At 44.8% G+C, this 26,556-nt stretch overlaps 1 protein-coding gene across 1 annotated transcript in view; it reads right to left on the minus strand.

Annotated features, from left to right (window-relative positions):
- Positions 1 to 26,556, minus strand: part of LMAN2L (lectin, mannose binding 2 like) — a 243,166-nt gene that overhangs the window by 34,511 nt on the left and 182,099 nt on the right. Inside the window, exon 6 of the mRNA XM_085634525.1 lies at positions 12,845 to 12,959. Within this exon, the coding sequence (XP_085490651.1) occupies positions 12,845 to 12,959 (115 nt within the window). The remainder of the gene's footprint in view (positions 1 to 12,844; positions 12,960 to 26,556) is intronic.

Raw genomic sequence — 26,556 nt, forward strand, 5'->3', positions numbered from 1 at the left:
AGCCCATTGCGAACAATATTCAGCACCCAATTGTCCGGAGTTATTTTCTGCCACTCTGCCAGGTAACTTTGAATGCTTCCCCCCACCGGAGTGGGTAACAGAAGAGGGGAAGTAACCCTTCAGGGCTTGTAACCAGTAGGGGCCCTGTTCCCTTGTGCAGACTGCTGGTTGGACCGTCCTCGCTACTGGCGTTTCTGAAACAGCTGAAAAGACCTCTGAAACTGCTGTTGATTGGTTTGACGGCCTTGAGATCGTTGGAACCTCTGGGAGGAATAACAGTTGGAATTGTCAGAAGGCTTTGCGCTGTTCTTTAGGCTTCTCTAGACCTACAGCCTTTAAAGTCTTCATTTCTGTCTTCATGGCCATCTCTTCATCCGCATGGGAACCAAAGAGGGTCGTGCCAGAGAATGGTAGATTAGAGATGCGCTTCTGCGCCTCAGGCTTCAGTGAGGTAAACTAAGCCAGGAATGCCTCCGGAGAGCAACTCAGTGGCAATACGCGTGGGCTGACAGGAGCTAAGTATCCACTGAGGCACTGATGATTTGATTCGAAATCATCAGTCCTTCATTCAATATCTCATGAAAATCCTCCCGCTTGTCCCTGGGCAGGAGGTCCACAAACTGTTGGAGCGACTCCCACAGGGATCGGTCATACCGGCCCAGCAAGACAGTAGAGCTGACCGCCTTCACGGATGTAGCTGCGGTGTTGCAAACTTTTCTCCCCACCGAATCCAGTTTACGGCTTTCCTTATAAGGTGGTACCGTGGAAGTCTAAGCCGTAGCATGCTGTTTCTTTGCCGACACCACGGGTGGGGTCCATTCGGAGGAAGGCAGGATCAGAATCAGGTGGGCGGTATTTCTTCTGCTGCCGAGAAGGCGCAGATTTTATAGAAGATGGTGTCAAGAACAGTTCCATAGCAGGTTCCAATAACCCAGGCACCAACGGAAGCAAAGGACAAGATGCCTGTCTCTGCTGAAGAGTTTCAAATATAACTGAAGTCGAGGGCATCGGAGCAGCCTAGGGAATGTAAAGGTTTGACGCCGCTCTGACCAGAATCTCCTGAAAGGTGGTGATATCATCAATGGGAGACACTCTTTGAGAAGGAGAGTCCATTAGAGTAGGCAAGTACCTCCCCGTACAAGACGTGTCCGTGGTATGCCGGGAGCAAGATCTCTCATAGCGATGGCATCACATAGAAGACAGGTGGTGGCTATGGGGTCGATGTCTCGACCGAGACCTTGGTCTTCGAGGCTCTGCAGGAAGCGTGGGCTGAGAAGCTGTGGGCCCAGGCAGAGAAGGAGGCGGAGAATGAGGTGGAGGAGTTGAAGGCAGGTCCACCGGTTGACGAGGAGCAGGTGGTGTCCTTGACGGTGAATAGGTATGGGAGTACTCCGAATCTGCAGAAGAGACCAGCCGCCTCAGTTTTCGTGCTGGCTGCGAAGGCGACGCCCTGGACTCAACGCCAGACCCCCCTCCCCCCCCAATCGACATCGTCTGGACTGTGAACTCCCCGTTGACGTCGACAGGCTCACTACGGAGCGAGTCCTGGAATGGTACCTTGACGTCGAACGTCGGTGGTGACTCAGACGTCAACCTTCTCTTTGACGTCGACCTTCTCGTAGACATCGATGGCGATGTTGCATTGACACCGACCGCCGGTGTCTCCGTGACTCCGATCGACGACGATGGTGCCTCGACGGCGATCTGCATTGATGAATCTACGTTGAATGAGGAGACACCAATGACGGCGATCTCGGTGTCCTTCTCCTCGATGTGGTGCGTCGACGTCACTTCGACCCAGAGCCCTGGGTCGACAGAGCATATAGTCGTCATACCTGCTCTCGACGTCGTCTTCGACGTCGATCAGGAACAGCGTCGTTTTTCTGCCGTTTTTTGACTGGGGAGCCCCCCAGAGGTCGAAGCAGGGGTTTTGCAGATAGAGCAGGTGTCAGGCACATGAGAGACAGGCAGACAGAGAATACAGACTGTGTGCATCAGACTTGGCCTTCTTTCTACCACAGTCAGGACACTTGTCAAACAGAGAAGGCATTTTGAGAAGCAAACTGTAGAAATTCTGCCAAAAAAGGACAGCAGAAGGTAAATACAGGCCAAAGACATCGAGTGAAGTTTGAAAAATTCAAATACTGAAGCAAATTCTGAAGAAAATACCAAAATAGGTAGAGCTTAATGCTCCAAGGTCCTGCTAGCAGGAGGCGGAAAAAAGGACTGAAAGTAACTGCCTCTGGCTGTGCATCATGGGATACCGGGGGTCTCTGGAGAATCTTAAAGGCACGGTATCCATTTGAAGAGACATAATGCAAGCCTATGGGGGCTTCTCTGTCCAATCCTTTCATCTCCATCGTGAAAAAAGGAGTTTTGTGAAGGGGAGTTTTCTATGTGTTGAAACTCAGTAAAATTGCTACATTTAAAAGTTAACTGGCTATCTTTTTTCACATATAGATGAAGTAATGGCCAGTGTAGCCTAGTTAGTGAGGCTGCATTATTGTCTTTTTATCTCTTAAGTGTCTATGAAGGCCTTCCTGAAGAAAGGAAGAAGATGACAACTTAAGAAGATATACCTAATGGAGTGCTACGGGGTCCACGCACATGGGCGGGACTATTCCCATGATTCTGACTATCACGGAAATATCCCTACAAGAGATTAACAGCCACACAGAGGTTCCATTCCTAGTCCATTGTCGCCTGCATTTCTGCATAGGACTCATTGGCCCGTACCAGCTGACTGTCCAGTACTGCTATCCCTCAGGTGTTATAAGCTGGATGTCAAAGTCAACCAGGGGGTCTATCACATTCATAAATCTGTAGGCTCATCCAATTCTAGCATAGAATACTGTCCAATTTACTGGCCATACAATGCCCCATCGGATCAGATCCGATTATTCTAAGTAATACAAAATGGCTTCAGACTGAAGCCTGCATCTACTTCTACTACCATGGGAACTGCCGAAGTACAGGAAAAACAGGGATAACTAACAAACACCGGACAGTTGGAATAGGTTGGACACCCCTCCCATGCCACCAATACAAAGATAGTAGGAAGGGTGTACATGCATGCTGGGATGTATGAGAAGGACATCACTAGCTTAGTGTGTGTTGCATAAAATAGTTTTTGTGCTGTCATAATATTCTGCACACCTTAACAATAATATCACTGCCATCACCACAATGTCACCTCATTGCCTCTGTTGAAGGGCCAGTAGTCCCCTTTACTCACATTGCAGCACATCGGAGGTCTACAAAAATGACCCTGGTGCAGTTACTGTCAGCTAGCATGATTGTAGAGCTCATTGGAGGGGAAAAACATCCACAAATCATGCAAGAACAAGGCAGCACAGCTGTTCGGAGACCCACAAAGGACACTTGCCCCGCATATATGTACTCAGCCTCATAATGCTGGAGGTGTAATGCACTGTAGCATTCTCACTACAAAAGGCAGAAGCCCTCGTTTCCCACGTTTGACGAGGAGCAAATGCTCTAAAAAAAGAATCATATTCAAGTTCAGAGCTGCAGCTGAGTTTGGGATAACACCCTGCTGAAAGAGCTTGACAAGGCAACATTTGCATCCTCAAAGAAAGCAGCCTAACTTTCAATGTTATGATGGCTGATTCCTGAAGACAACAGACAATATATGAAGTTGGAAATTCACATGGACAGATTATTGCCGCACACACCATGATTCACTCCACAAGCCTTGTAGATATACCTTACACCCAGGTAACTTACCAACTTTCAAACATGGGACAGAACAGACCAGAATCAGCAGTATTCACTGGACAATAAAACATGCCCTGGTGGTGGCACCAGTACCTATGTTGACAAAGAGGCTGTTCCTGGTGGAATTTTTGGTCAAAACATCATGCCATCACGGATAAGCAGGTCAAACCAGTTCCTCTAGCATCTCAACTACAAGGCAGTAAAAAAAAAACATCCCACGCCTGCCAGATGCACAATTATTTATCAATTACCACACCGTTCAGTGGTTTAAACAAGACTTATGTTAAACGATGACCACACATTATGTTACAGGATAACTAAACACAAAGAAAAATACTTGTAAGCAGAAGTTAATCATCATGGACAGCAATGACAAAACTACGAAGAACATATTATTTACCTCTAATTATGGTTCCCTGTAACTATCGTTCATAGGTTCACATACTTTAGTTCCAGTCATCTGGCTGGTAATCCATGGCGAAGTATCAATAGTGGTATTTAAAAACCAATATGTTTAATACATTTTGTATTGTATCCCATTCATGAGGTTCATCTTCTTGACATGGGGTTGTGAGTCCCAAACCGCTTACTCTGAATTCGATTGAGATCATTGTCTCCATACAAAAAACAGACAAACCACAATATATAATTAGCTGACCGTTTCCAGCAACAAATGGACAATGGAGCTCATGGCCTAACAACCAGCATCAGGCTCGACTGAGAATGTGATTAACTTTCACACCACAGCTAAACCAGAAAGCACAATATACATATGTAGGTGTACATAGACAACCCTGCCAGGCACCAAAGTGTATCACAAATATATTGTGTGCACAAGCATGGGAATAACCTCTGGGCTTACATAATACACTGGTCTCCCTAATACTATAAAAAACATATATACCTTCCCCATAAAGCTATGCATATATTACATCAGTGTATCTTGCCAGTGGCCTAAAAACGACAACCCACTCCATCTAAAACAAGAACCCCTCTTCAACCAGAGGAATCCGTTACTTCTCCGAGACCTCCGCTGACCCCTGCATTCTCCATGAAACCCATAGCGTGACAGACTTCATTCAGTTAAAGGAAACCTTGATCCACAGTAAACCGGGAAATTGCCTATTCACTTCAAGTGCAACAGTTTTTGGTAATTACTCTGGACTGCCTCAGTTCCTGATCTTCCCTCTGGACAGCAGCTTCATACACCTCTCCTTGTTATCAGACCTACCCAATTTCTCTCTCATTGCATACAGACTCCCAGAACTAAACACTAGTGGAGCATCCATGTCATTTTTGTTTTTTAGTGGGAAACCGTGTTCTATCCTCATTTCAAGACTTCAGGGTAGCCGTTCTATAAACGACTACCTGATGTCACACAACTCCTAAAGTCTTTGCACCTGTTGCATGCCTTTATAAGGATGTTTTTACATAAGATCCGCCATCACTTCTAGACAATGATGGTATCTATGCTAAGTCCATTAGAGCTGATCACTCTAATAGAGTCTTTCAACTCACAATGTCAGATACTTGGAGTACTCTAATGTGCGAATTAAGATTCTAATATACTTAAAATATTATTGCTTCTTTATAGGAGAATAAAACTTCCATACTGAGGGGATTTTGCAGTCAAGTTCAGAGTTGAGATAGTGTGGTGCAGGGTCCTGCCGGACATGCTATGAGAAATTTGGAGTGGATGGATATCTGCTTTGTGATTGCTTTGATAACAAAGGAAGGAGTGGGAACACCACTGAGCTAGCCATTTTGAACATAACCTTTTGACAGAAATGGAAACTACCCAACAGGTATATCAAATAAACCATTTGTTCTAGAATTGAATCAGAATACAAGGACTCTGTATTTGCATTTCTTGCAGATGCGGTAAATCCATCTACTAGTCCACTGATTAGTGCAAGATAAGTCCAAGAAATTAGCAAAAGAAGATTTGGAGATCTTATAAGCAGACAATGGAAGTGGATGTTCGATATGAGTTCAGCAGTCTTGGAAAGTGCATCAGCAATATCTCCAGCTTTCATGCCAGAAACCACTGTTCATGCCTACCTTTTTATGAATGTGGTAGGTAGATGGTTGTAGTTTTGTCTGGACCTTGATTGACTTAAACTGAAGTTCTTCCCACAATTCAGGTTGGACTAAAATCTTTTAGCAGTTTTGAAACTATGTGGCACAGTTCTTCTACCATTTTTTTTTAGTTAGTAGCAACCCTTGGATATACTGTGGCTCAAATGGTATTGAAATAAATCTCTCCACTCCTCGGAAGCAACACGCGATGGCTGGGAATAGCTAGCACTTTCAATGTTTAATTTGGAAAGATTGGTTTGAGATGCTTTTAAAAGTGTTCTAATGTAAAAACAGACATGGGACACGCTCATAAACGAGGACCTCAGTGTACTGCAAGGCCATGCATCCCACATGTTATGGAATGTAACCTAGAAAATAAAAATAAAAAACAAGGAAAATCAGTTCATAAATTTGGAACACTTTTCTCAAAAGCCATTTATTCTCTAGCAAGTTTGAGAAGGTGAAGCTTTTATAATAAAGGAACACATTTACTTAATGCTTTACTACAGTGATACTGTGCCTTGGTGGCATTGGGGCTGTACAGGGAAAAAATTAAGAACATATGGTACGAAAGGAAAAGATGTAAACAGTTATCAACCGAGATTCAGGTTTGCATAGTGAATGGAAGTGCAGTTAATATACCTGCACACCACGGGTGTCATGGAATAGAAGACAGCAGTGTGGAAGGCCATAGCCAAAAAAAATAAGAGGGGTGAGGGTGTTGCGACACATGCGCATGGCCAACCTATATTTGTGTGGCCTCCTAAAATAACTGGCCATGAGGATATCAGGGACAGGAAGAAAACCTATAGTAGGCAGGAGGAAAATGGACAGTTAAAGAGATGGGAGCAGATTGAGTAGTGAAGGAGTGTACAGAAGAGCAGGGGAAGGAGGAAAAGAGAGCAGAGGGGAAGGAGGGGCAGAGGGAAAGGAAAGAGTGGGAGCAGAAGAGGAGAGGAATAAGGTGTGTGCAGATAAAGGGCAGAAGGGTGAGAGGAGCAGTGATGATGAAGGGAAGAGTGGAAGCAGAAGGAGGAATGAGTGGGGAGAGTAAAGATGCAGCAGAAATGAAGAGTGGCTGAGGAGCAGAGAAGGAGAAAAGGTAGAAGTGGAGAGTGAAGAAGTGCAGGCAGAGAAAAGAAGGGATAGTAGATAGAGAAAATATGGGTGAGCGGTGATGAAGAAAAAAGTAAGCTAGGAGAAGGCAGCGGAGATCTTGAGGAAATAGTCTTGGACGAGGTGGAAGGGGAAAAAAAGGAAGGAGGTTCAAAGGGGGTGCAAGACGATACATGGGGATGTGGTGGGGTAAAAGGATAGAGGTGAGGAGTGCAAGAAGGCCTCCATATGTCTGCATCGCTTAAATACAAGCTCTACGAAGTAGTTCCAACTTTGAGATCTTTAGAAATTAACTGAAATGCAACAGGATGTAGCTAGAATAGTTGCTCAAATGGTTGCCACTAGAATACAGAACCCCTTTAAGTCCTGTCACCAGAGCCTCATCATAAAACTTGTCAATTTAGCAGGACCAAAAGAAGGAAGAGAAGAGCTGTCCCATATTGCATGGCAGCCAAATATAATGAACAAGGGGCAGAATGGCAAAATCTTTGCTGTACTAGAGAGTCTGTTGAAATTACTCCTAACAAACCATATTAAAACAAAGTGATTTTCTTTTGAGGCTACAACAGGATACACACCATAACACTTAATGAGGAAGACAGTCAACGTGAATTCAATTAAAGAAAAACAAGCCGAGTTGATGTAACTCCACCCTGGCTGTTTGAAAATAAGGGTTCCAACCAACCATTATAAGGAATGGATGCATAAACTTCCATAAAGAAGAAAAATCTATACGTAAATTCAGGGAAAAAAATGAGCAAAAACAGTCCTAGATGAGATCTGAACAACATTGGTCGCCTGAAGGTCCTTCCACCATACAAGGCATGGCCAGGACCAGCTCTGGTTCTTAGATCTGGCAGAGGCCCTTTTAAGGTTTGAATTGTTTTGGCAATAGCTACCCAACTAGGTCTTCGCCAAGAAAAACCACTAGATGTAGAGGCATTTGACACTGAAGACCTACTAACTCTGCTTCTAGGAGTCTGGGAGAAGGTAGCAAGGACTCGGGAAGTAACAAGATACTCCCCCAACACCCACCATCATCATCACTCGTTTAGCTTTTTTGCTGCGCATGTTGTGTTCCTTGGGGCAGCTCTGATCTGGATCGATGTCAAACTATGGGTAGCCATATTTTCCCCAAGAAGCTCTTGATCAATACCATCAATTTTTAAGAACAGAAGCAACCTCATACAAGCCAAAGGCATCAGAAAAATGTTTTGGGCAGTCTCTCAAAACAATAGAAAATTCGGTCAAACATCCCTGAAAGCTTAAAGGCAGTGGAAGTCAGGAGAGGACGAATACATACACCCCCCAACAAAATAATAAAAATACAGGGATATTAATAAAGTTGAAGGTAACAAGAAAAGAACAAGCGCCTCCTGTGTCTATTTGCCCCCCCAGTAGTCTACACCTGCCCCTTACGACGTTGCCAATTCTGGCCATTTAATTCCTCCCCCTCTGGGTTTATTTGTGGCTCTATTTTGCCTTCTGGCTCATCCGTTCCGTTCTCTTCAGGACCTGTCCTAAGCTCTGTGCTCCACCTTGGCCACTACTGCTATAAATCCATTAATAGTCCACTCTGAATATATGGCAGATGTAATGTTTGTGGGACCCCTAGAGCTCCTCCAGATAAATTCTCAGCCCAGCAGGCCACTCAGTCATAACACAAATTTCTCTGTCGAACAACTCTATGTAGGCATCAGTCTAAACCACTGTGGAGGTGTGTTTGCAGGAAAGAAGATCTGCTTGGGGTATGCATTTTCTGTAGAAAGTTCATAGAGTAAAGTGTGTTGAGGGTATGCATCTGTGTGCGTGCATGTTTGCAAGCTGTGTTTCTACAGAAAGTCTCTCTAAAAGGAGCGTGGGTTTTTCTCTGTGCAAGGTGCGCCTCCCTTTAGAGGATGGACATGTATCCATCTGCAGAGATTTGCATGTCCGCAGTGTGCCTATGCTGTTTGTAGGAGTCTCTAGAAAGTGTCTGTTCAAGGTGGGCGGGGGGTTTGTGCCGAGATGTTTGTGCATGGTCTGTGTGTGAAAGAACAAGTGTGTGTTTACAGAAGATGGTGCGGGTCTATGTAGGGGGATGCCTGCAGTGCGTGCAAGTCCTTTGCAGAGCATGTCAGCGTTGGCGACACCAACTTTTTGCATAGTTTGGCGGCTTGTTAAGTTTAAGGTGCAACTTCTAGACGTCTTCATTCAGTGGTCTAATCAGCAGTGACCCATTTTCTTCCCCCAGATCTTCAGGCACATTCCACTTCCAGCAGATTAATTCATACTCATCCTGGTTGAGACTATATCCTAAAGAGAAGCTTTAAGAACGGAGGCTGCGGTTGTGTTGTGGATATGTCTGCTGCAGGTGTGTGTGTTACAGAAAGCAAAGATCATCACGGTCTGTAAATTATTTCATTATCGGAGGTCCCATTTGTGTTACCAGTCGTGCTTTGTGAAAAGTTCTTGGGTGATCGTTCGTTCAGAAAATGAACGTTTGCAGAACCTCTGTGTGCACAAACTGTGTTTCTTCAGGGTGTATCACCTGGATGAGTCTCTGCTGGCACGTTGTGTGTAATTCAGTTTTTTACTCTCCAGTTTGTGCGTTTTGTGGATAGATCTTTGGTGATCTAGAGTACAGTAGATGTGTCTCGCTGCAAGGTGTTTGTGAATCTCTGTTAGGGGTGGGTGTGTCAGCAAGGAAGAAGTAGATGTGTGTGTCTGCTGGGTGAGATCGGCAGTATCCGTGTGCATCATTCTATTGCTAACATTCCTGTTTGTGTTACTTCTTGTGCATTGTGAACAGTCTTTGATTGATATATTGTGCAGTATGTCTCTCTCTCTCTCTCTGCAGGGTGTGCCCGTCTCTTCTGTAGTGTCTGTTTGTGGCTGTCTGTAGGTCTGTCTGAAAGGTCTGTTATTTCTCATCTAAATTCCTGTTTGTATTAACTGTTGAGTTTTATGAACAGTTCTTGGGTAATCTAGTGTACATTTGTTGAATCTCTACTTCCTTACCTTTTAGAGGGTTCCATAGTCAAAAACACAATGTCCATTCATAGCCACCAATGGTAAATCTATTTATAAACCACTGATTCCCATGGTGACCATGAATCTACATATCCAAGACATGCCTTCGTTGGTTGTAGGTCCCCAATTTTCTTGGCAACTCAATTCCCTGCTTTTGCAACGATTAACTTTTGATGGGTCACTATCCTATCTCAATCATGAGCCAATACACACTTTCAACAGTTGGTGCAAATGTGTCCTTTTTGCTGGTAATCTCTCAGAGTCCAAGAACTGAATAGGGAGAAAATCTGAAGCCACACTCGCTGATCTGAGCAGATTTTAATACACTGGTGTACCATAGCGACCTCATTCCAGCACCAATCAACAACACTTGAGTCTCATCTTATATTCTGAAAAGTGACAGATTTACACTTAGTGCTGTTCAAGATAACTAGACACTACAGACAACCTTCCGATTCCTCAACACATGTCCACATGCTGGAATTTTAGCAAGGAGAGGTTTGGAAACGCAAGTACGTCTTGTTAGACAGACCTTAGATCTTACAAAATGGAAAGCATTTCCCTGCGTTTGCGGTCATTTTACTTTTAAAATGTCCTAGTGTCTCAACCACTGCTACCTCAAACTTAACACATACCAGATATGTGCTAGATCACCATATGTGAGCACTGCTAAAACATAACAGTCACAGCTACAGCAATTATGCAGACCTGAGAAACCTTTCTTTGCTGTTCATATCCTTCAAAAGACTGCACAAAGAACACCAAAATATTTTGGGTACACTGGCAGAAATGCCCACTCAGGACTCTAGTTATAGGTGCTATTTCTATACATGTAACCTGACTGTGACAATTGTTTTTAGGACACACCTGCTGTACAAGTAGCAGTACAACAAATGTGCATACAGGGTTGCATAATGTTGCTCTGCATATCTGTCCTAGCATGCACATTGGTAAACTATGCAGCACAAATACTCTAGACCACTGCCTCCTGAGGAACATTTTCCTACTGCTACCTACCCAAATACCAAACATTCCTCCTTCATTGGGATTTAAGAGTCTTACTATTTATAACAACTGACAGACACTCATTGTAATGATTGCTACAGCACTCTGCCAAAACAAAGGGGCTGTAGATTCTTTTGTGGAAAATGGATGACAAAGTTACCAGAAATTAGTTATTCCACAGTGTTTTTGTTGGGTCGCAGAACTTCCTGGGCAAAGACAATGCCCATTACAAAAAGATTTTACTTTAACACCGTTGCAAACCATCTGTTTTGCCCGTGCTAATAGAACAAAATAAAAATCTAATTGTTACTCTGCCAAAACATATACTCTGTTTAACAAGAAGGTGGAGCAAGAGAATGTCTATGCAGGAGAAGTAGATTTTTGTAGCAGGAGAGTGTGGAGTCAGCTGCACTGCCCGCTGCGCCGGAGCTCTCTGTAAAAATGAATTCTCGAAAAGCCTCACACTGGCAGAAATACTTATAATGAAATACATATCAGAAAAAAAATACATTTATAAACATCAAAGAAGATCTGAGGAGGCAATAAAATGGATCCAGCCAAAACCACTGCACCACCAGACCCCTGCACAACAACTACTGATACTTGAAAAAAAAAAAAAGATCACCAATCCTCTACAGCAGGTGTGGGAAAAGACTAAACATTTGTCAACAGAGATGAATCTGCTATTTTGGAGGTTGGGGTGGGGAGGGGGATTAAATTCTAGGACTACCTAACTACAGGGCTAATAAAAACAAAGATGTCAGTGTGAGAAACAACTGCTATACAGGCAGACTTATGGATCCAGTGGCCAGTAAATTCTAATAAACTTACAAATGGTGAAAAACACTGAAAGAGAGAACCTGTTTCCAAGCTCTGCCACCTGGATTTTAGGACATACTAATTTCGGCTTCTTACACCCAATTTTATTTCAACTTCAGGCATCCGGCAATGGGAGAAGCAATATCAAACTTAAGGAGAGACGGTCAATTCAAATATCTATCTCCCATATCCAACAGGCTAATCGGATTGTTCAAGAAGCGATATTCCAGTGGCACGGATGGAACAAGGCAGGTGTAAAGAGACTGGTACGATTACATGCCCCTTTGATCACAACATTCTTGGAGATGTTTATCAGTGCCTGCCACTTTACAAGCAAAGATAAAACAAACATTTTATACCAGCAACATGAAATCCTAGGAGGTTTGTTCTTGTGAGTGTAGGTCTACTAAACGTTGAATTTCAGAAAATCATTTTTATTATTTAATGTTTTCTGCAGGTGGCAGCGTAAACAGTGCACAGGCCTTCTGCTAGAGACTATCACGAAAAAAAACATGACAGCATATTAGAGCAGGACTGAGATTAACTGACACAAACACATAGTAGGGGTGGGGTTAATTTATACAGCATCATTAGTTAACATAATTCATAAAGGTACGGAAGGTAGAGGGAGATTAACACCAGCACCAGAAAGGAGGGGAAAATGCCAGTTACGCCTTGGAGGTCGGGAAATAATACACAACAGCAATAGGGAGGTAGATTTATAGCAGCACCAAGGAGGAAAGGGAGGAATTTAGAGCAGCAGTGGGGGATTGAGAATTGGGGGGCGGGGTGGGGGGGGGGCAGAATCAGGGAGAAAAGGGAGGGTGAAAGCAGCATAGGGAGGGATGGCAGATATACTGCAGCATGTTGCAGGAGGAGAAATCGGCAGAAGCATAGTAAGGGGAAGAATCTGCAGCAGCATGGGAAGGGGAGGAATCCACAGAGTACCATACAGTAACATAGGGGGATTTATACAGCAGCATAGGAGGGTAATAATTCATAGTCTAAATGGGGGCAATTCATACAGCAAAGAAAACCTGCCATATTTCTTCTAAGAACACCTTCTCTGCAGGCGTACCTGAAAGATCTCCCGTAACAGATGAAGCCCCAAAAAAGTAGCCCCGGGGCAGGCGTACACCTGGGATGTCGATACAGTCCCTCCACTCCTGCTTCCCGTCAATGTCAATCAAAATCTACAACAAGGAAAGAGGATTATTACGCAGTTTTCCCAGCACCATAACCAACATAACGTAAAAAATAGTCACTTCACTGAAAACCACTGCAGACACCATTAGAAATTATGGAATGTTATGCAAAGTTGCATGTGCACAGCCCAGAGTTCCACCACCCTTTCTTTCTTTCTGCTGGACCATAGCACCTATTACTTGAGCTTTACGAATACACTTTATGACGAAAGTTCAACTTTTTTCCACATCTAAAATCTTTTTTTCATGGTCTTCAATACACTAGTCTCATTTCTGAGTTTAAGAATATTGATCTACATTCCTACTTATATGTATATTATACTTCCACAGTAATGCCCAATAGTAATGCTATGGTTACACTGTGCTCATTGGGATATGAAGAGTTGTGTTACCAATAAACAAGGGTGTCAAAGTTTCAATGACTTTGGAGCAGTTTAACATGGGATCATCCAGGGAATACAGAAAAAGTGAAATAGCTAAGGATAGTAGCCATCAAATTTCACCAAACAGAACATACACCCAATAAGATGTAAACTGAAAAAGTCAAGAAATGAACGCGCCGTTATCGATGAATTGAAATCTGTCTCAAGTTTATCTGAAAGGTGGAGATCTCCACCTGCACGCAAGTGGAAATTTCATTAATGGAAATAATTTATATGTGGCGATATCCGTCTAGATTTAGGCTTACGAGTCATCACACCCTCAAAAGAAAGCATGGAGACTCCTGTAACCGGATAAACAACCATAAAGCTACTATTAGTAACTTTGTGGAGATTTACAACACTGGGGGCATCTCTTCCTAAAGAAACTAATAAGGGAAGCTAGTAAAGTCAAGCAGGAAGAAAAAAAATTATATTAAGGTAATTAAAAATCTAAAAACATCCTTCCCCAATGTCACTTTACCGAAGACGATCAGACTAACCACACTGCAGCTCAAAAATGTAATATACTATTTAGATGTAAAAATTTTATATACTTGTATTTAAATTAAATAATTTGAATGTAAAATATACCTCACTTCCAGTATCAGTGGCACTGAACGTATTACAAGGTTGAACGTTGTGTATTTTTAAATTATATTAAATTGTAATTTTAAGTTAATTTAAAATGTAATTTAATGGTAAACACAATTAAATGTTTTAAATTACATAAAGATTTTAATGTAAAAATATTTGAACATTGAAATTATTGAAGAATAAATTACATTTACTTTTAGGTTGCTCCTATATGTTGGTTAGTGTTATTCCCTACCTTCACAGTTTTCTATGGCAGTGAGTTTCAGTACCAGTGGTTGGCCATGTCTAGTGACAAAGCTTGGCTGGAATACTTGCAAGCCTGGTTGGTCAGTGGTACTACTGTAGTAGATGTAGGAGTGCACTTTGTGATTTGGAATTTTCTTACTCATTTGTGAATGCGTTTCTAATAGGCATGCCTCCCCTAGTCATCTTCCTTAATTCTCCTAAACACCATCCATTTATTAGTAATTACTGTTCATTTTCCCACTGTGCTCCTCGTCCATTCCACACCTACTACTAAAACGTATATATTTGACTGCAGAGATCTCTATACAGAAATTATATAAGGAGAGCTATCTAGCCAAAGGATTGGTGCATTTCATATCGGTAGGAAAGAGACCTCTTTTGCATTGTTACCCCCAAACTTTTTGCCAGATACCCGATGCCAAATTGACTGTGTGTGCTGGGATCCTGCTAACCAGGCCCCAGCACCTGTGTGCCTTTCTCAAAACACTACCTTTGTACACACAATTGGCACATCTCTGGCCACAGGTCAGCCCAAACTAAAAGGTACCATGGGTTTCAAGGGGACTGTGACCAGGGAAGGCCTCCAAGGCTGCAAACACCTATTGTGCCACCCTTAGAGACCCTGCACCTTAACACCAACACACTGCCATTGCAGACTGCGTGTTTTAGTGCACAGAAAAGTGAAGAGTCGACATGGCTCACATCCCTGTGTGCCATGCCTGCAGCCCACTGCCTGTGGCCTAGGTAAGGCACCCCTCCAGCAGGGTGCACTACACCACAGGTGAGGGCAAAGTTGCATAAGAACAAAAGTTACTTACCTGTAAACTGTGGTTCTCCAGTATTGGTGTCTTGCATAGATTCACATGCTTGAATATTTCCCGAAGTGGGAGTCCCACGGTACATAACATAGGAATGTAGTAATAACATAAGCCTATTAGGCATAAAATAAAGTAAAACCATAGAGTTTTCATGGATAGACAACTTGTCACCTCTATAACATATTACTGTCGTTATGTTTTAGTCCAAATCCAGCCAATCAGGTGTCCGCACCCTCTAGGACCCCCTCCCCAGAGGCTGAGGCTCTCAGATTTTCGTAGCACAAGAATGACATTATAGTCAAATACATAATTAGAGCCTCTGAGGGGAGGTGGGTGGGTCGCATGTGAATCTATGAAAGACACCAATACTGGAGAACCACAGTTTACAGGTAAGTAACTTTTGTTCTTCTCCAGTATTGGGGTGTCTTTCATAGATTCACATGCTTGAATAAGAGTAGTGAGCAGTGATATCAGAATAATACAAGGTACATGAGAATCAAAGCAATAGCATATACAGTGCAAAAGATTATAATATATATAAATAAATAAATAAATAAATAAAAGTACCTTGTATACAGGAGGAGGGAAGCATCAGAGGCTCACCTTATTTAAAAAGATTACGAAGGACTGCTTGTCCCACGGCTGTGTCCGTGTTGTCTGCAGCATCCAGACAGTAGTGTCTCGTAAAGGTGTGTCTGTTGGACCATGTTGCCGCTCTACAGATGGATTGAAGAGGTACTCCAGCAAATAGCGCCGTAGAAGAAGAAACCTTCCTGGTGGAATGCGCTTTAACGTTTGAAGCAAGCGGTTTTCCTGCTTGTTGATGGCAAAAGGCAATAGTAGGAAGATATCCAGCGTGCTATAGATTGTTTGGTGACCGGATGACCTTGTCGCATCCGTCCGTAGGCTACAAAGAGTTGGTCACTCTTACGAATAGTAGATGTTTTCTGAAGATAAAATTTGAGACAGCTTTTGACATCCAAAGAATGAAGAGTTTTTTCTGCAGTAGTTTGAGGATTTGGAAAAAATGTTTTTAAAACAACCGGCTCATTAAGGTGGAAATCAGATGGCACCTTAGGGATAAAGGCCGGTTTGGTGCGAAGCAGGACAGAGTCTTTAGTAAATTGAAGAAAAGGTGGTTTAATGGTAAATGCTTGCAAGTCACTGACCCGGCGGGAGGATGTAAGAGCCAGGAGGAGAAAAGTCTTCCAAGTGACATATTTGAGACTGACCTTGTGGATTGGCTCAAATGGCGATTTCATGAGCTGCGCCAATACAATGTTTAGATGCCAAGGTGGAGGAGGCCGACGTATCGGAGGAAACATCCGAAAAAGCCCTTTGAAAAATTGCTGAATTACTCTTGACGAGTAAAGTGAGTTAGAGCCATCTTGTCGGAATCGTGAGATTGCCGCTAGGAAAACTTTAAGGGTAGAGTATGAGAGGCCTGATTTCGCTAGGTGCAAAAAGAAAGGCAAAAGTTGTTCTGGCTTGGAATGTATAGGATGTATTTTTGCATCATTGCACCATAAACAAAATCTTTTCCATTTGAGTTTATATATGTTTTTACTGTTGAAGGTGCTCTAGCTTTTGCCAAAACTTCTCTGCAATCTAAAGGGATGTCTAAATTCACAAATTCATAGTGCTCAGGTTCCAAGCCGCTAAGTGTAGAGATGCAGGATCAGGATGACAAATTTGACCGTGTTCCATGGTCAAAAGATTTGGAAGAGGACGAAGAATGATCGGTTCGCACCGAGACAGGAGCTGCAGTTCCGTGAACCAGATCTGTCAAGGCCATCGGGGGGCTATAAGGATAATGTGACAGGGTTCTTTCCTCATTTTCCGTAGAACCTTGGGGACTAGGGGTATTGGCGGAAAAGCGTAAGCATATATTTTGGACCAGTTCATCAAAAAGGCATTCCCGCATGACTTTGGTTGGGGAAGCCAACTTGCGTAGAACTGGCATTTGCGGTTCAGATATGTTGCGAAAAGATCCAGATTTGGGGGACCCCATAGCTGAAAGATGTGATGAAGAATGGGTTGGTGCAATTCCCATTCGTGATTGGTCGTGGACGATCTGCTTAGGGAATCTGCAAGATTGTTCGACGCTCCCAGAACATGGACAGCTGTGAGAACGATGCGATGTTGAATCGCCCAATCCCAAAATTTTTGAGCCTGAAGGGACAACAAAACGGACCTCGTGCCTCCTTGTTTGTTGATGTAGTGCATGCACGTTGTGTTGTCCGTACGGATCAACACCGTGCTTCCGTGAATGATGGTTCGGAAAGCTTTCAGAGCCAGAAAAATGGCCAGTAATTCTAAAAGGTTGATGTGTTTTGTCTTTTGTTGGACAGACCACTTGCCTTTCACAGTTAAGCCTTGTAAGTGGGCGCCCCAACCCTCGAGAGACGCGTCAGTGGTGAGGGTGAATTGTGGAGAGTCCGCCAGAAAAGGACGCCCCGAGGAGACGTTTCGTGAGTCCACCATAAAAGAGCTCTTTTTAGGCGATAAGTGACTCTTACTAGGTCGTTGAAAGTTCGAGACCTGAGCCCATTGCCTGTCCAATTCTTCCTCGACAGGTCTCATCTTCAGGCGGCAGTGAGGGACTAGAGGAATGCATGAGGACAACATTCCGAGGAAAGATTTCAACTGTCGGACAGAAACGAACTCTTTTAGATGGATAGAAGTCGCTAGCTCGCGAAGACGTTGACGCCGTTCGTGCGACACAAAAGCTTTCCCTAGACTGGTATCCAGAATGGCTCCCAAGAAGTCTGTTTTGAGCCGGGAGTAACTGAGATTTTCCTATGTTTAGTGTGAGGCCCAGAGATTGGAAGAGGGATCTGCATAACAGAGTTTGTTTGGACGCTAGTTCGAAAGACTTTGCCTTCAGTAGGCAGTCGTCTAAGTATGGGAAGATTTGTACTCCTTGTAGACGAAGGTAAGCTGCCACCGGTGCCAGGACTTTTGTGAACACTCGGGGAGCAGAACGAAGGCCGAAAGGCAGAACTTTGGATTGAAAATCCTTTCCGGCCACCCTGAATCTGAGGAATTTTCTGTGTCTCGGCAATATGGGGAGATGAAAATAAGCGTCTTGGAGATCTAGAGTTGTCATATATTCTCCTTGGGATAGAAAGGGGAGTACTTCTTGAAGGGACAACATACGAAAAGTTGTGTCTTTATATACTTGTTTAAAGCACGTAGATCCAAAATGGGACGCCATTCTCCCGACTTTTTCTGTATGAGGAAGAACCTTGAATAGAACCCCCTGCCCTTCTGTAGCTTTGGCACCACTTCGATCGCGCCCTTTCTCAATAAAATTTTTAGCCGATTCAGAAGCTCTTTTAAGTGGGCAGGAGGGGGACCTCTTGGTGGAGTATTGGGAGGAATCTTTACAAATTCCAATGCGTGTCCCCTGCGTACAATATCTAGAACCCATTGATCGGTAGTAATTTGTGACCATTTGGAGTAGAAGTGGGAGATTCGACCTCCAAGTTTTGAAAAAAGAGGAGGAACTCGCGACTGTGTGTAGAGTGAGTCACTGTTTCTTGGAGGAATCCTTTCCTCTATAAGAAGATTTTCCTCTGTATTGTCTGTAGGTGGAAGAATGTTGTTGCCTATAAGATTGTTGATTTTGAGAGGAGTAGCGGGTCTGTCCTTGTCTGTATTGATTCGAATTTCCTCGAAAGGAAGAAGAGGAACCACGACCTCTTGCGCCTCGAAAAGGTTGCTTTTTGAATTGCAAAGATCCAAGGGCACGACCCGTGTCAGTGTCCTTCTTAATTGCTTGAAGGGCATAATCTATATGCTGGCCAAAAAGTGATTCACCGTCGTAAGGCATGTCCAGTATCTTTGTTTGTACCTCCTGACGAAAAGACGTGGCTCGCAACCAGCCTTGATGCCGGAGGACCGCTGCACCAGCCAAAAGACGGAAGCCAGAAGAGGACACACCAATAGCGCAATCTATAATTTCCGAATAAATTATTTCTCCTTCTTGGAGAATCTTTAATGCCTCTGGTCTAGATGTTTCAGGAATAAGGTCAATTAGAGATGAAATGTCCGACCACATTTGGCGATCGTAACGGCCCAGGATCGCTAAAGAATTTGCCGCCCGTACTGTAGCTGCCGCCATAGTGGAAATTTTTTTCCCTATACCATCCAGCCGTCGACCTTCTCGATCTGGTGGTGCCGACAAAGGAGCCGATGGGTTTCTGGATCGACGTTGGGCTGCCTGAGTAATAATGGAATCAGGCTTTGTTTGCGAAGTTAAACAAGCAGGAGAATTTGGAGGAGTCTTGTATTTTTTATCTATCCTAGGAAGGATAGCTGGAATGGAGTTAGGAGTTTGCATCAACTTAAGGCCCTCTTGCCAGATAAAATCAATAATTGGAATACAACGGACCTGCTTTTGAGGTTGATCCTTAAAATCATATAAGAAACAATTTTCCTCCCTGGTTGTCATAGGGAGGTGAAATCTCTTAGCTGCTCTTTCCATGAGCAAATGAAAACCACCAATGTCGACTGGTGGAGAATCCAAAGGAGCCGGATCAGCAGGAGATGGCGTTTGTATTTAATAGTTGTCCCAATCAGAAAGAAAAGAACCATCATCCAGCTCGCCTTCTTTGTCAGCGTCATCATCCTGTTCCTTGACAATATCTTGTATGATTTGAGGAACCACAAGATGTTGATCTCTTGTCCCTGATGGAGGTGTGACTACTGTTTCCTTATTTAAAACAGGTTGTTGAGGTGTCTGCGGCGTTGGAGAAGTATGCAGAATGTGGAAAATGGCGGTTATAATCATCCAGCATATATTGTAGGTTGGAAATAAGACTTAACGGCAATTGTGCCATAGGAAGTTGTTGAACTGGATGTGTGTCATAAGTTGAGTAATCATCTTCATCATCTGATTCCTGACATTTTATTAGAAGCTCTGAAGGACTGCGAGCAGCCCGAAATCTATCATCTTCGTATTCCTCATTATCAGATGAAAAAAGCACTTCTGGAGGCTGCGTAGGAGTGGTAATTGGCATCAGGGTATCCAGAGACGAATGTCGTCGCTGAAACAGAGCTTGAAGCCCCTAGTGGTATCAATTCTTGAGATGGAGTCGTAGCCGTTGTTGGTGATGGTGAAACAAAGCCACCGTCGACGACAAAGCCACCCACCGTCGACGACAAAGCCACCCACCGTCGACGACAAAGCCACCCACCGTCGACGACAAAGCCACCCACCGTCGACGACAAAGCCACTCACCGTCGACGACAAAGCCACTCACCGTCGACGACAAAGCCACTCACCGTCGACGACAAAGCCACTCACCGTCGACGACAAAGCCACTCACCGTCGACGACGTCAGCTTCTTTCTATGCTTGATTGCCGTCGACGACGAAGTTAAAGGTAGCGTAGACGAAATGGGTCTCACCTTAACTGAAATCAACGTCGACGGTGAAGACGCCGACGATTGGATCATAGCTGGCTTCATAGACAAAGATGTCGACGTCGTCGATGTAGATGTGACGACGGCAGCTCTCGTCGACGGAAGTTTTGAAGAGCTCGTCGACGAGAGAGGCAGTTTCTGAGGTAAAAACTGCGCAGATGGAGTCTTAGACGCCTGAGAATCAGATCTCGGGGGCGTAAAGGATTCAGATAGACTCCGGGGGGGGGGGGGATCACTCCTTTTGAAGTAGAAGGTTGAGTAGTGGTCTTATCTCCATGATGTTTCTTCACCACTTTAGGAATAGGAGAAACCTTTTGAGAGTCACTTGCTCTCTTCACAGAGGGAGCAGTTTGGATTGAAGACACACTCTCCACATCTGAAAGAGGATTCTCTGAAGTCTTCAACTTCTGTAGCCACAGAAGCAGACGCCCTTCTCTATCCTTTAAAGTTTTTTGTGAGAAAGTTCTACAAATTTTACAGTCTTTTACCTGATGTTCAGGATGTAAGCAATAAATACATTTCTTGAGAGGATCTTCAGAATGAAGCCTCAGTTTACTACAACTTCCACAAGGTCTGAAGAGGGATTTCTTGGATGTAGACATCATAGAGGTAATCTTCAGTATTAAATTGAACTTTTGTAATTTGTGTTATGGCTTAATTTGGCTTTGTGGCTTTTTAAACTACCTGACCTCTCCCCCAAGCGAGACACTGCCGATCTAGGGCTCAGTCCGGCCTCGATCTAGGAGGCGAGGGGAAGGAACGCGGCGGCCATCTTAGGGAGGGATCTCCCAGGCTGGGTGCAGTTCTAGTTGTCAGGCACTGCAAGGCACTCGGGGCTAGTACTTAAGCAGGAGTTGCACTTGCTCGCGAGACTCGCTATTTCTCCTGAGGCGGAAGCCGGGAGTTGCACATGTCTACTTGTCATCACCATTGTTGCTAATAAAATCGGCGCTTAGCAGTATTTTAAATTGAACTTTTGTAATTTGTGTTATGGCTTAATTTGGCTTTGTGGCTTTTTAAACTACCTGACCTCTCCCCCAAGCGAGACACTGCCGATCTAGGGCTCAGTCCGGCCTCGATCTAGGAGGCGAGGGGAAGGAACGCGGCGGCCATCTTAGGGAGGGATCTCCCAGGCTGGGTGCAGTTCTAGTTGTCAGGCACTGCAAGGCACTCGGGGCTAGTACTTAAGCATACGGGTATGCCTCCGCGCAGCGGACGCGCAGAGCGGACGCGCCATCCCCGCGCCAAAGGAGCGCCTAAGGAAAGCCCGTCTGGGCCCGTCCGGGCCAGGTCGGGCCCAGGGACCGAGGATGCTGCCAGTATAGATCGCCTCCGCCCCCTGATGAGGTACAGTCGGAAAGAGTTACTCAGACTCAGAGGCACGCCCAGCTCGTTGTGTAGTAAACTGCCAACGCATGTAAGGAACATTGCACCTTGTATTAGATGTAATTACAATTTTACATGTGAAACATCCAAAAGCACTGGAGACAGGCCCCGCCGATATCATCTCGCATTATTAAACTGTCGCTCGTTACCAAAACATGCCATCGAGGTCTCCTTGCTTTTAGAGGAACTGGATCTAGATGTGCTATTTTTAACAGAAACTTGGTTGAACGATAGTTCAGACCCAGACCTTGTCCAAGCACTACCACACAACTACTCTATCCTGAGACACGATCGCCCAGATGGCAGGGGGGGAGGGATTGCCATAATCTATAAATCCGTTTTGGGTTGTAGGGTTGAAAACGCAGCAATAAAAAGGTGCGGAAAGCTTATTTTTTGCTATTACCGTTTCCCCGATTTGCACCCTGTCTGGCCTCCTGCTATATAGGCCACCGGGTCCCTATGGTCAATTCTGTGATGACCTTCCCATTTGTGCCACTAATTATGCTAGTACCACCTCTAATTTCACATTACTGGGTGATTTTAATATTCATTCCGATGAGACACATTTACCAGCCTGCATTAGTCTCAACGCAGGATTAGAAGTGCTCCAGCTGAGGCAATTAGTGACAGGCCCTACTCATAAAGCTGGACATACCCTTGACCATTGCTACACCAATTTGGATAATCTCATTTTTGAGAAATTAATCGACATTCCCTGGACTGACCATAAGTTGCTGCTCTTCTCCTTGGTTCCATTGATATTGTCTGAGCCCTCCAATACAACAAGGAGGTCCATACGGGTCTGGTCCAAACTCTCTACCGAGAGGTGGAGGAAGGAACTGACTGACTCATTACCTGTGCTCTCCCAGGACCCTTTGACAGCCGATACACAATTTAACCAATGGCTAACGTCCTCCTTGGATGTCATCCTCCCCAAAAGTGAACTGTCCCATAGGAAGGGCAACAATAAAAAACCCTGGTATACATTGGAACTTAAAGCTTTAAAGCGCCAATGTAAGCAGCAGGAGAGACACTGGCGCAAAAACTACTCAGAAGAGAGCAAGGACACCTATAAATTGGCCCTTAAGAAATATAAACAGGGAATCAAAACTGCCCAATCAAATTACTATCAGGAAAAAATTGATTCGGCATCCAATGCCCCCAGGGAAATTTTCAAAATTTTCAAATCCTTGGTCACTCCCCCTATGCCTGTTAATGACCCTGGACTGGCAAGCTCCCGCTGTAATGAATTGGCGCATTATTTTTCCGATAAGGTGGATAATATTTTCTCCGCGTTTAAGCCACTGCCCGTGGAAGAGATCTTGCCCTCCTCAATGGACACGGGTAATACCGGTTTGTATCATTTTTCTCAACTAGATTACCCTACTGCATGGTCCCTCTTGAATAATCTTAAATCAGGCTCTCCAGCGGACCCCGCCCCGCCTTCCATCCTAAAGTTGGTGTCAGATGTTGTAACTCCAGCTATTCAAGAGGTGATCAATGCCTCACTTACATCAGGCATTGTTCCTTCTTCCTGGAAACAGGCAAAAGTGAAAGCTTTATTGAAGAAGCCAAACCTCAACCCAGAAGACTGGGCTAATTATCGCCCTATCTCCTTACTGCCAACCATTAGTAAGCTGGCGGAGAAGCATGTGAACGCATTGTTGGGATCCTATCTTGAGAGCAGCAATTCCCTCCATATCACTCAAACAGGATTTAGAGCTAAGCAGGGAACCGAAACAGCCCTAATCACTGTTGTAGAGGAGGCTAGGAAGATTGTGGACAATGGCGATAGGGCAGCCATTTTGTTATTAGATCTTAGTGCCGCCTTCGACACCGTGAATCATTCCATCTTGATTCATAGATTGATGGAAGGAGGTGTCGGAGGAGGCGCACTAAAGTGGCTGCGCTCTTTTCTGTCCGATAGGACTTTTGCGGTCTTTGAGGATGATGCCTGTTCCCCCCAAATGCGTCTGCAATGCGGTGTCCCCCAGGGTTCTTCCCTCAGCCCTACCTTATTTAACATTTATATGAGGCCATTGGCTGAGGTGGTGCTGCCCTGGGGAGTACAGCTGGTAACGTATGCAGATGACACGCAGCTTATCATCTCCCTGGCTTCTCAGGGTGCCCCATTTGAGAACCTCTCCCTGTGCCTTAATAAAGTTAAGGAATGGATGGACCGATCCTTCTTAAAGTTGAATGGATCAAAAACGGAGATGATGCTGCTAGGTTATAAACCGGCCAATACGGCAGAGAACTGGTGGCCGTCTAATCTGGGCCCTCCACCGCCACCGAAAGAACAAATTAAGAGCCTGGGGGTCTGGCTTGATCCTGCCCTTAACTTTGGTGTTCAGGCTCGCAAGGTGGCAGGAACCTGCTATGCCTTTATTAGACTACTTCGGAAGATAATCAAACTTCTTCCGTTTGAGGCCAGGAGAATATTAGTGCAGGCGCTGATTCTCTCACGCTTGGACTATTCGAATGCGCTGTATTTAGGCACCACACAAGCTACCATAAAAACCCTGCAGACAGTACAGAACTGCGCAGCTCGTATGCTGCTGGATATCCCTCGTCGGACTTCTGCTAAGCCAGCACTGCGTCAACTACATTGGCTGCCTGTCCAGCAAAGAGTACAGTTTAAAGCGTTGACTACGGTCCATAAAGCTATTAATAAAATAGGACCCTCCCTGATTCAATCTATGTTTCATTTATTTCTACCAGGACGAGCTCTAAGGTCTGGAAATAAGAAGCTTATTGCAATTCCTAGAACCAGGAGAGTGCGAATGGGAGGCAGGCGCTTCTCCCTCCAAGCCGCCACCCTTTGGAATAAACTTCCTGACTCCATCAGAATGGAAGCTAACCATCTCAGGTTCAGGAAGAGTTTAAAAACCTTCCTGTTTGCCTGATTTCCTCAAGATCTAGTGAGTCAAGCGCTGGGATGCCTTCGGGTAGCTATGCGCTATATAAGACTGTAATCATTCATTCATTCATTCTGAGGAGATATGAGAAGAAAAACTGAGCAAGCTCAGGGAGACTCCCTTCACACGACGTGCGGTAGAAAATCTGAGCGCCTCAACCTCTGAGGAGGGGGTCCTAGAGGGTGCGGACACCTGATTGGCTGGATTTGGACTAAAACATAACGACAGTAATATGTTATAGAGGTGACAAGTTGTCTATCCATGAAAACTCTATGGTTTTTCTTTCTTTTATACCTAATAGGCTTATGTTATTACTACATTGCTATGTTCTGTACCGTGGGACTCCCACTTCACCGACGGGGAATATTCAAGCATGTGAATCTATGAAAGACACCCATATACTGGAGAATCAATGTATCCCTACAATGTCAAAGTCCATTCTTAGACCTTATAAGTGCAGTAAAGCCATAAAAAGTGAATGGTCTGGGAGTTGGCCATCACGAACTCAATAGCTTCATAATGGCAGTACTGAAATCTGGGAAGTTCGGTAGCAAACCTCTCAGCACAATAAACCTACACTGATGCCAGTGTGGGATTTAATGTAAAATGCACTCAGAGGGCATCTTAGGGATACACCCTGAAAATTGACCATACTTGGTGTGGTTCCTGAATGGCTACAAGAGATTTGCAACCACTAGACAGGTTTCTGGACCCCTGGGTAGAGGGCATCCGTTCTCAGGGTCCAGAAACAAAGGCCATTCTGGGCAGAGGTGTCATACTGCCTCCTCCCCTAGGATGGGCTGGGTCCATGAAGGAGAAGCTTCAAAGGCCTGCCACCTTTGTTAGATGACCCTGCCTTTTGCTTCCCACAGCAAATGGCTCCCACCGGTTCTGGCCTCTACTTTGGGTGGGAAAATCGGCAGGAAAGCCAAGTTACGAAGAGAGGTGTGCCCACCTTTGCCAACCCCACCCCTCGGGTGGAGGAGACGAGGAGAAGCACACATCTCAGTTCACTCCATCTTGAAGATGAGAAGACCTAGCCAATCAGAGAGAGGCTTATGCCTCCCTTCCATTGGAGAGTGGAATAGGGGTTGTATTCACCCCAAAGGAAGGGACTTATTGGTCCCGACCTGCACACCCCTGTAACACCCTAAAAGTAGTATTTAGGGGGGGGGGGGGCGATCCTGAACCTTTCCTCCTAAAATTTGAGAAGGACCGAAAAGCCGTGCGGAAAAAGAAAGGACACCAATTGCTTTGGCCCCAGCCCTACCTGCCTGTCTGTCCCAACTTCGACCTGCCACCAGCGAAGCCCTGGCATGTCCAGCAGTCATACAGAAACCAGAGGACTTGCCTCCACCAAAAAGTCTCCCGTGAGCATCGGATTTGCTCAACCAAAGACTCCAACACAGACCCCGGAACCAGCTGACTCCGCGGGTCTGCACCACTCTGCACCAGATGCCAACGGCCCAAGTTAGAGTGGCCCAATACCATGAGAAGGTCTCCCCAGCGATCCGAACCGGAGATAAGGTGATCCCTGACCTGCCTCCATCTTCGACCAGACGTCCACAGACTCATCACTCCCACCCTCACCCAGATAGTGACTGGAGCTGGTAAGAAAACCCGACGCCAAAAGACACCCGACACCCCACAACCTTGGGTGGTCCAACAGACAGTTTCCATGCATCCCTCAACAATCTACCTTACGTCTTTTGGCCGTGGTCGCCCTCAGGAAACCTCCTTACCCAAGCCTGCAGCTTTTCCTCAGAAAAGGA

The sequence above is a fragment of the Triturus cristatus genome, chromosome 11 (genome assembly GCF_964204655.1).
Source record: "Triturus cristatus chromosome 11, aTriCri1.1, whole genome shotgun sequence".
NCBI lineage: Eukaryota > Metazoa > Chordata > Amphibia > Caudata > Salamandridae > Triturus > Triturus cristatus.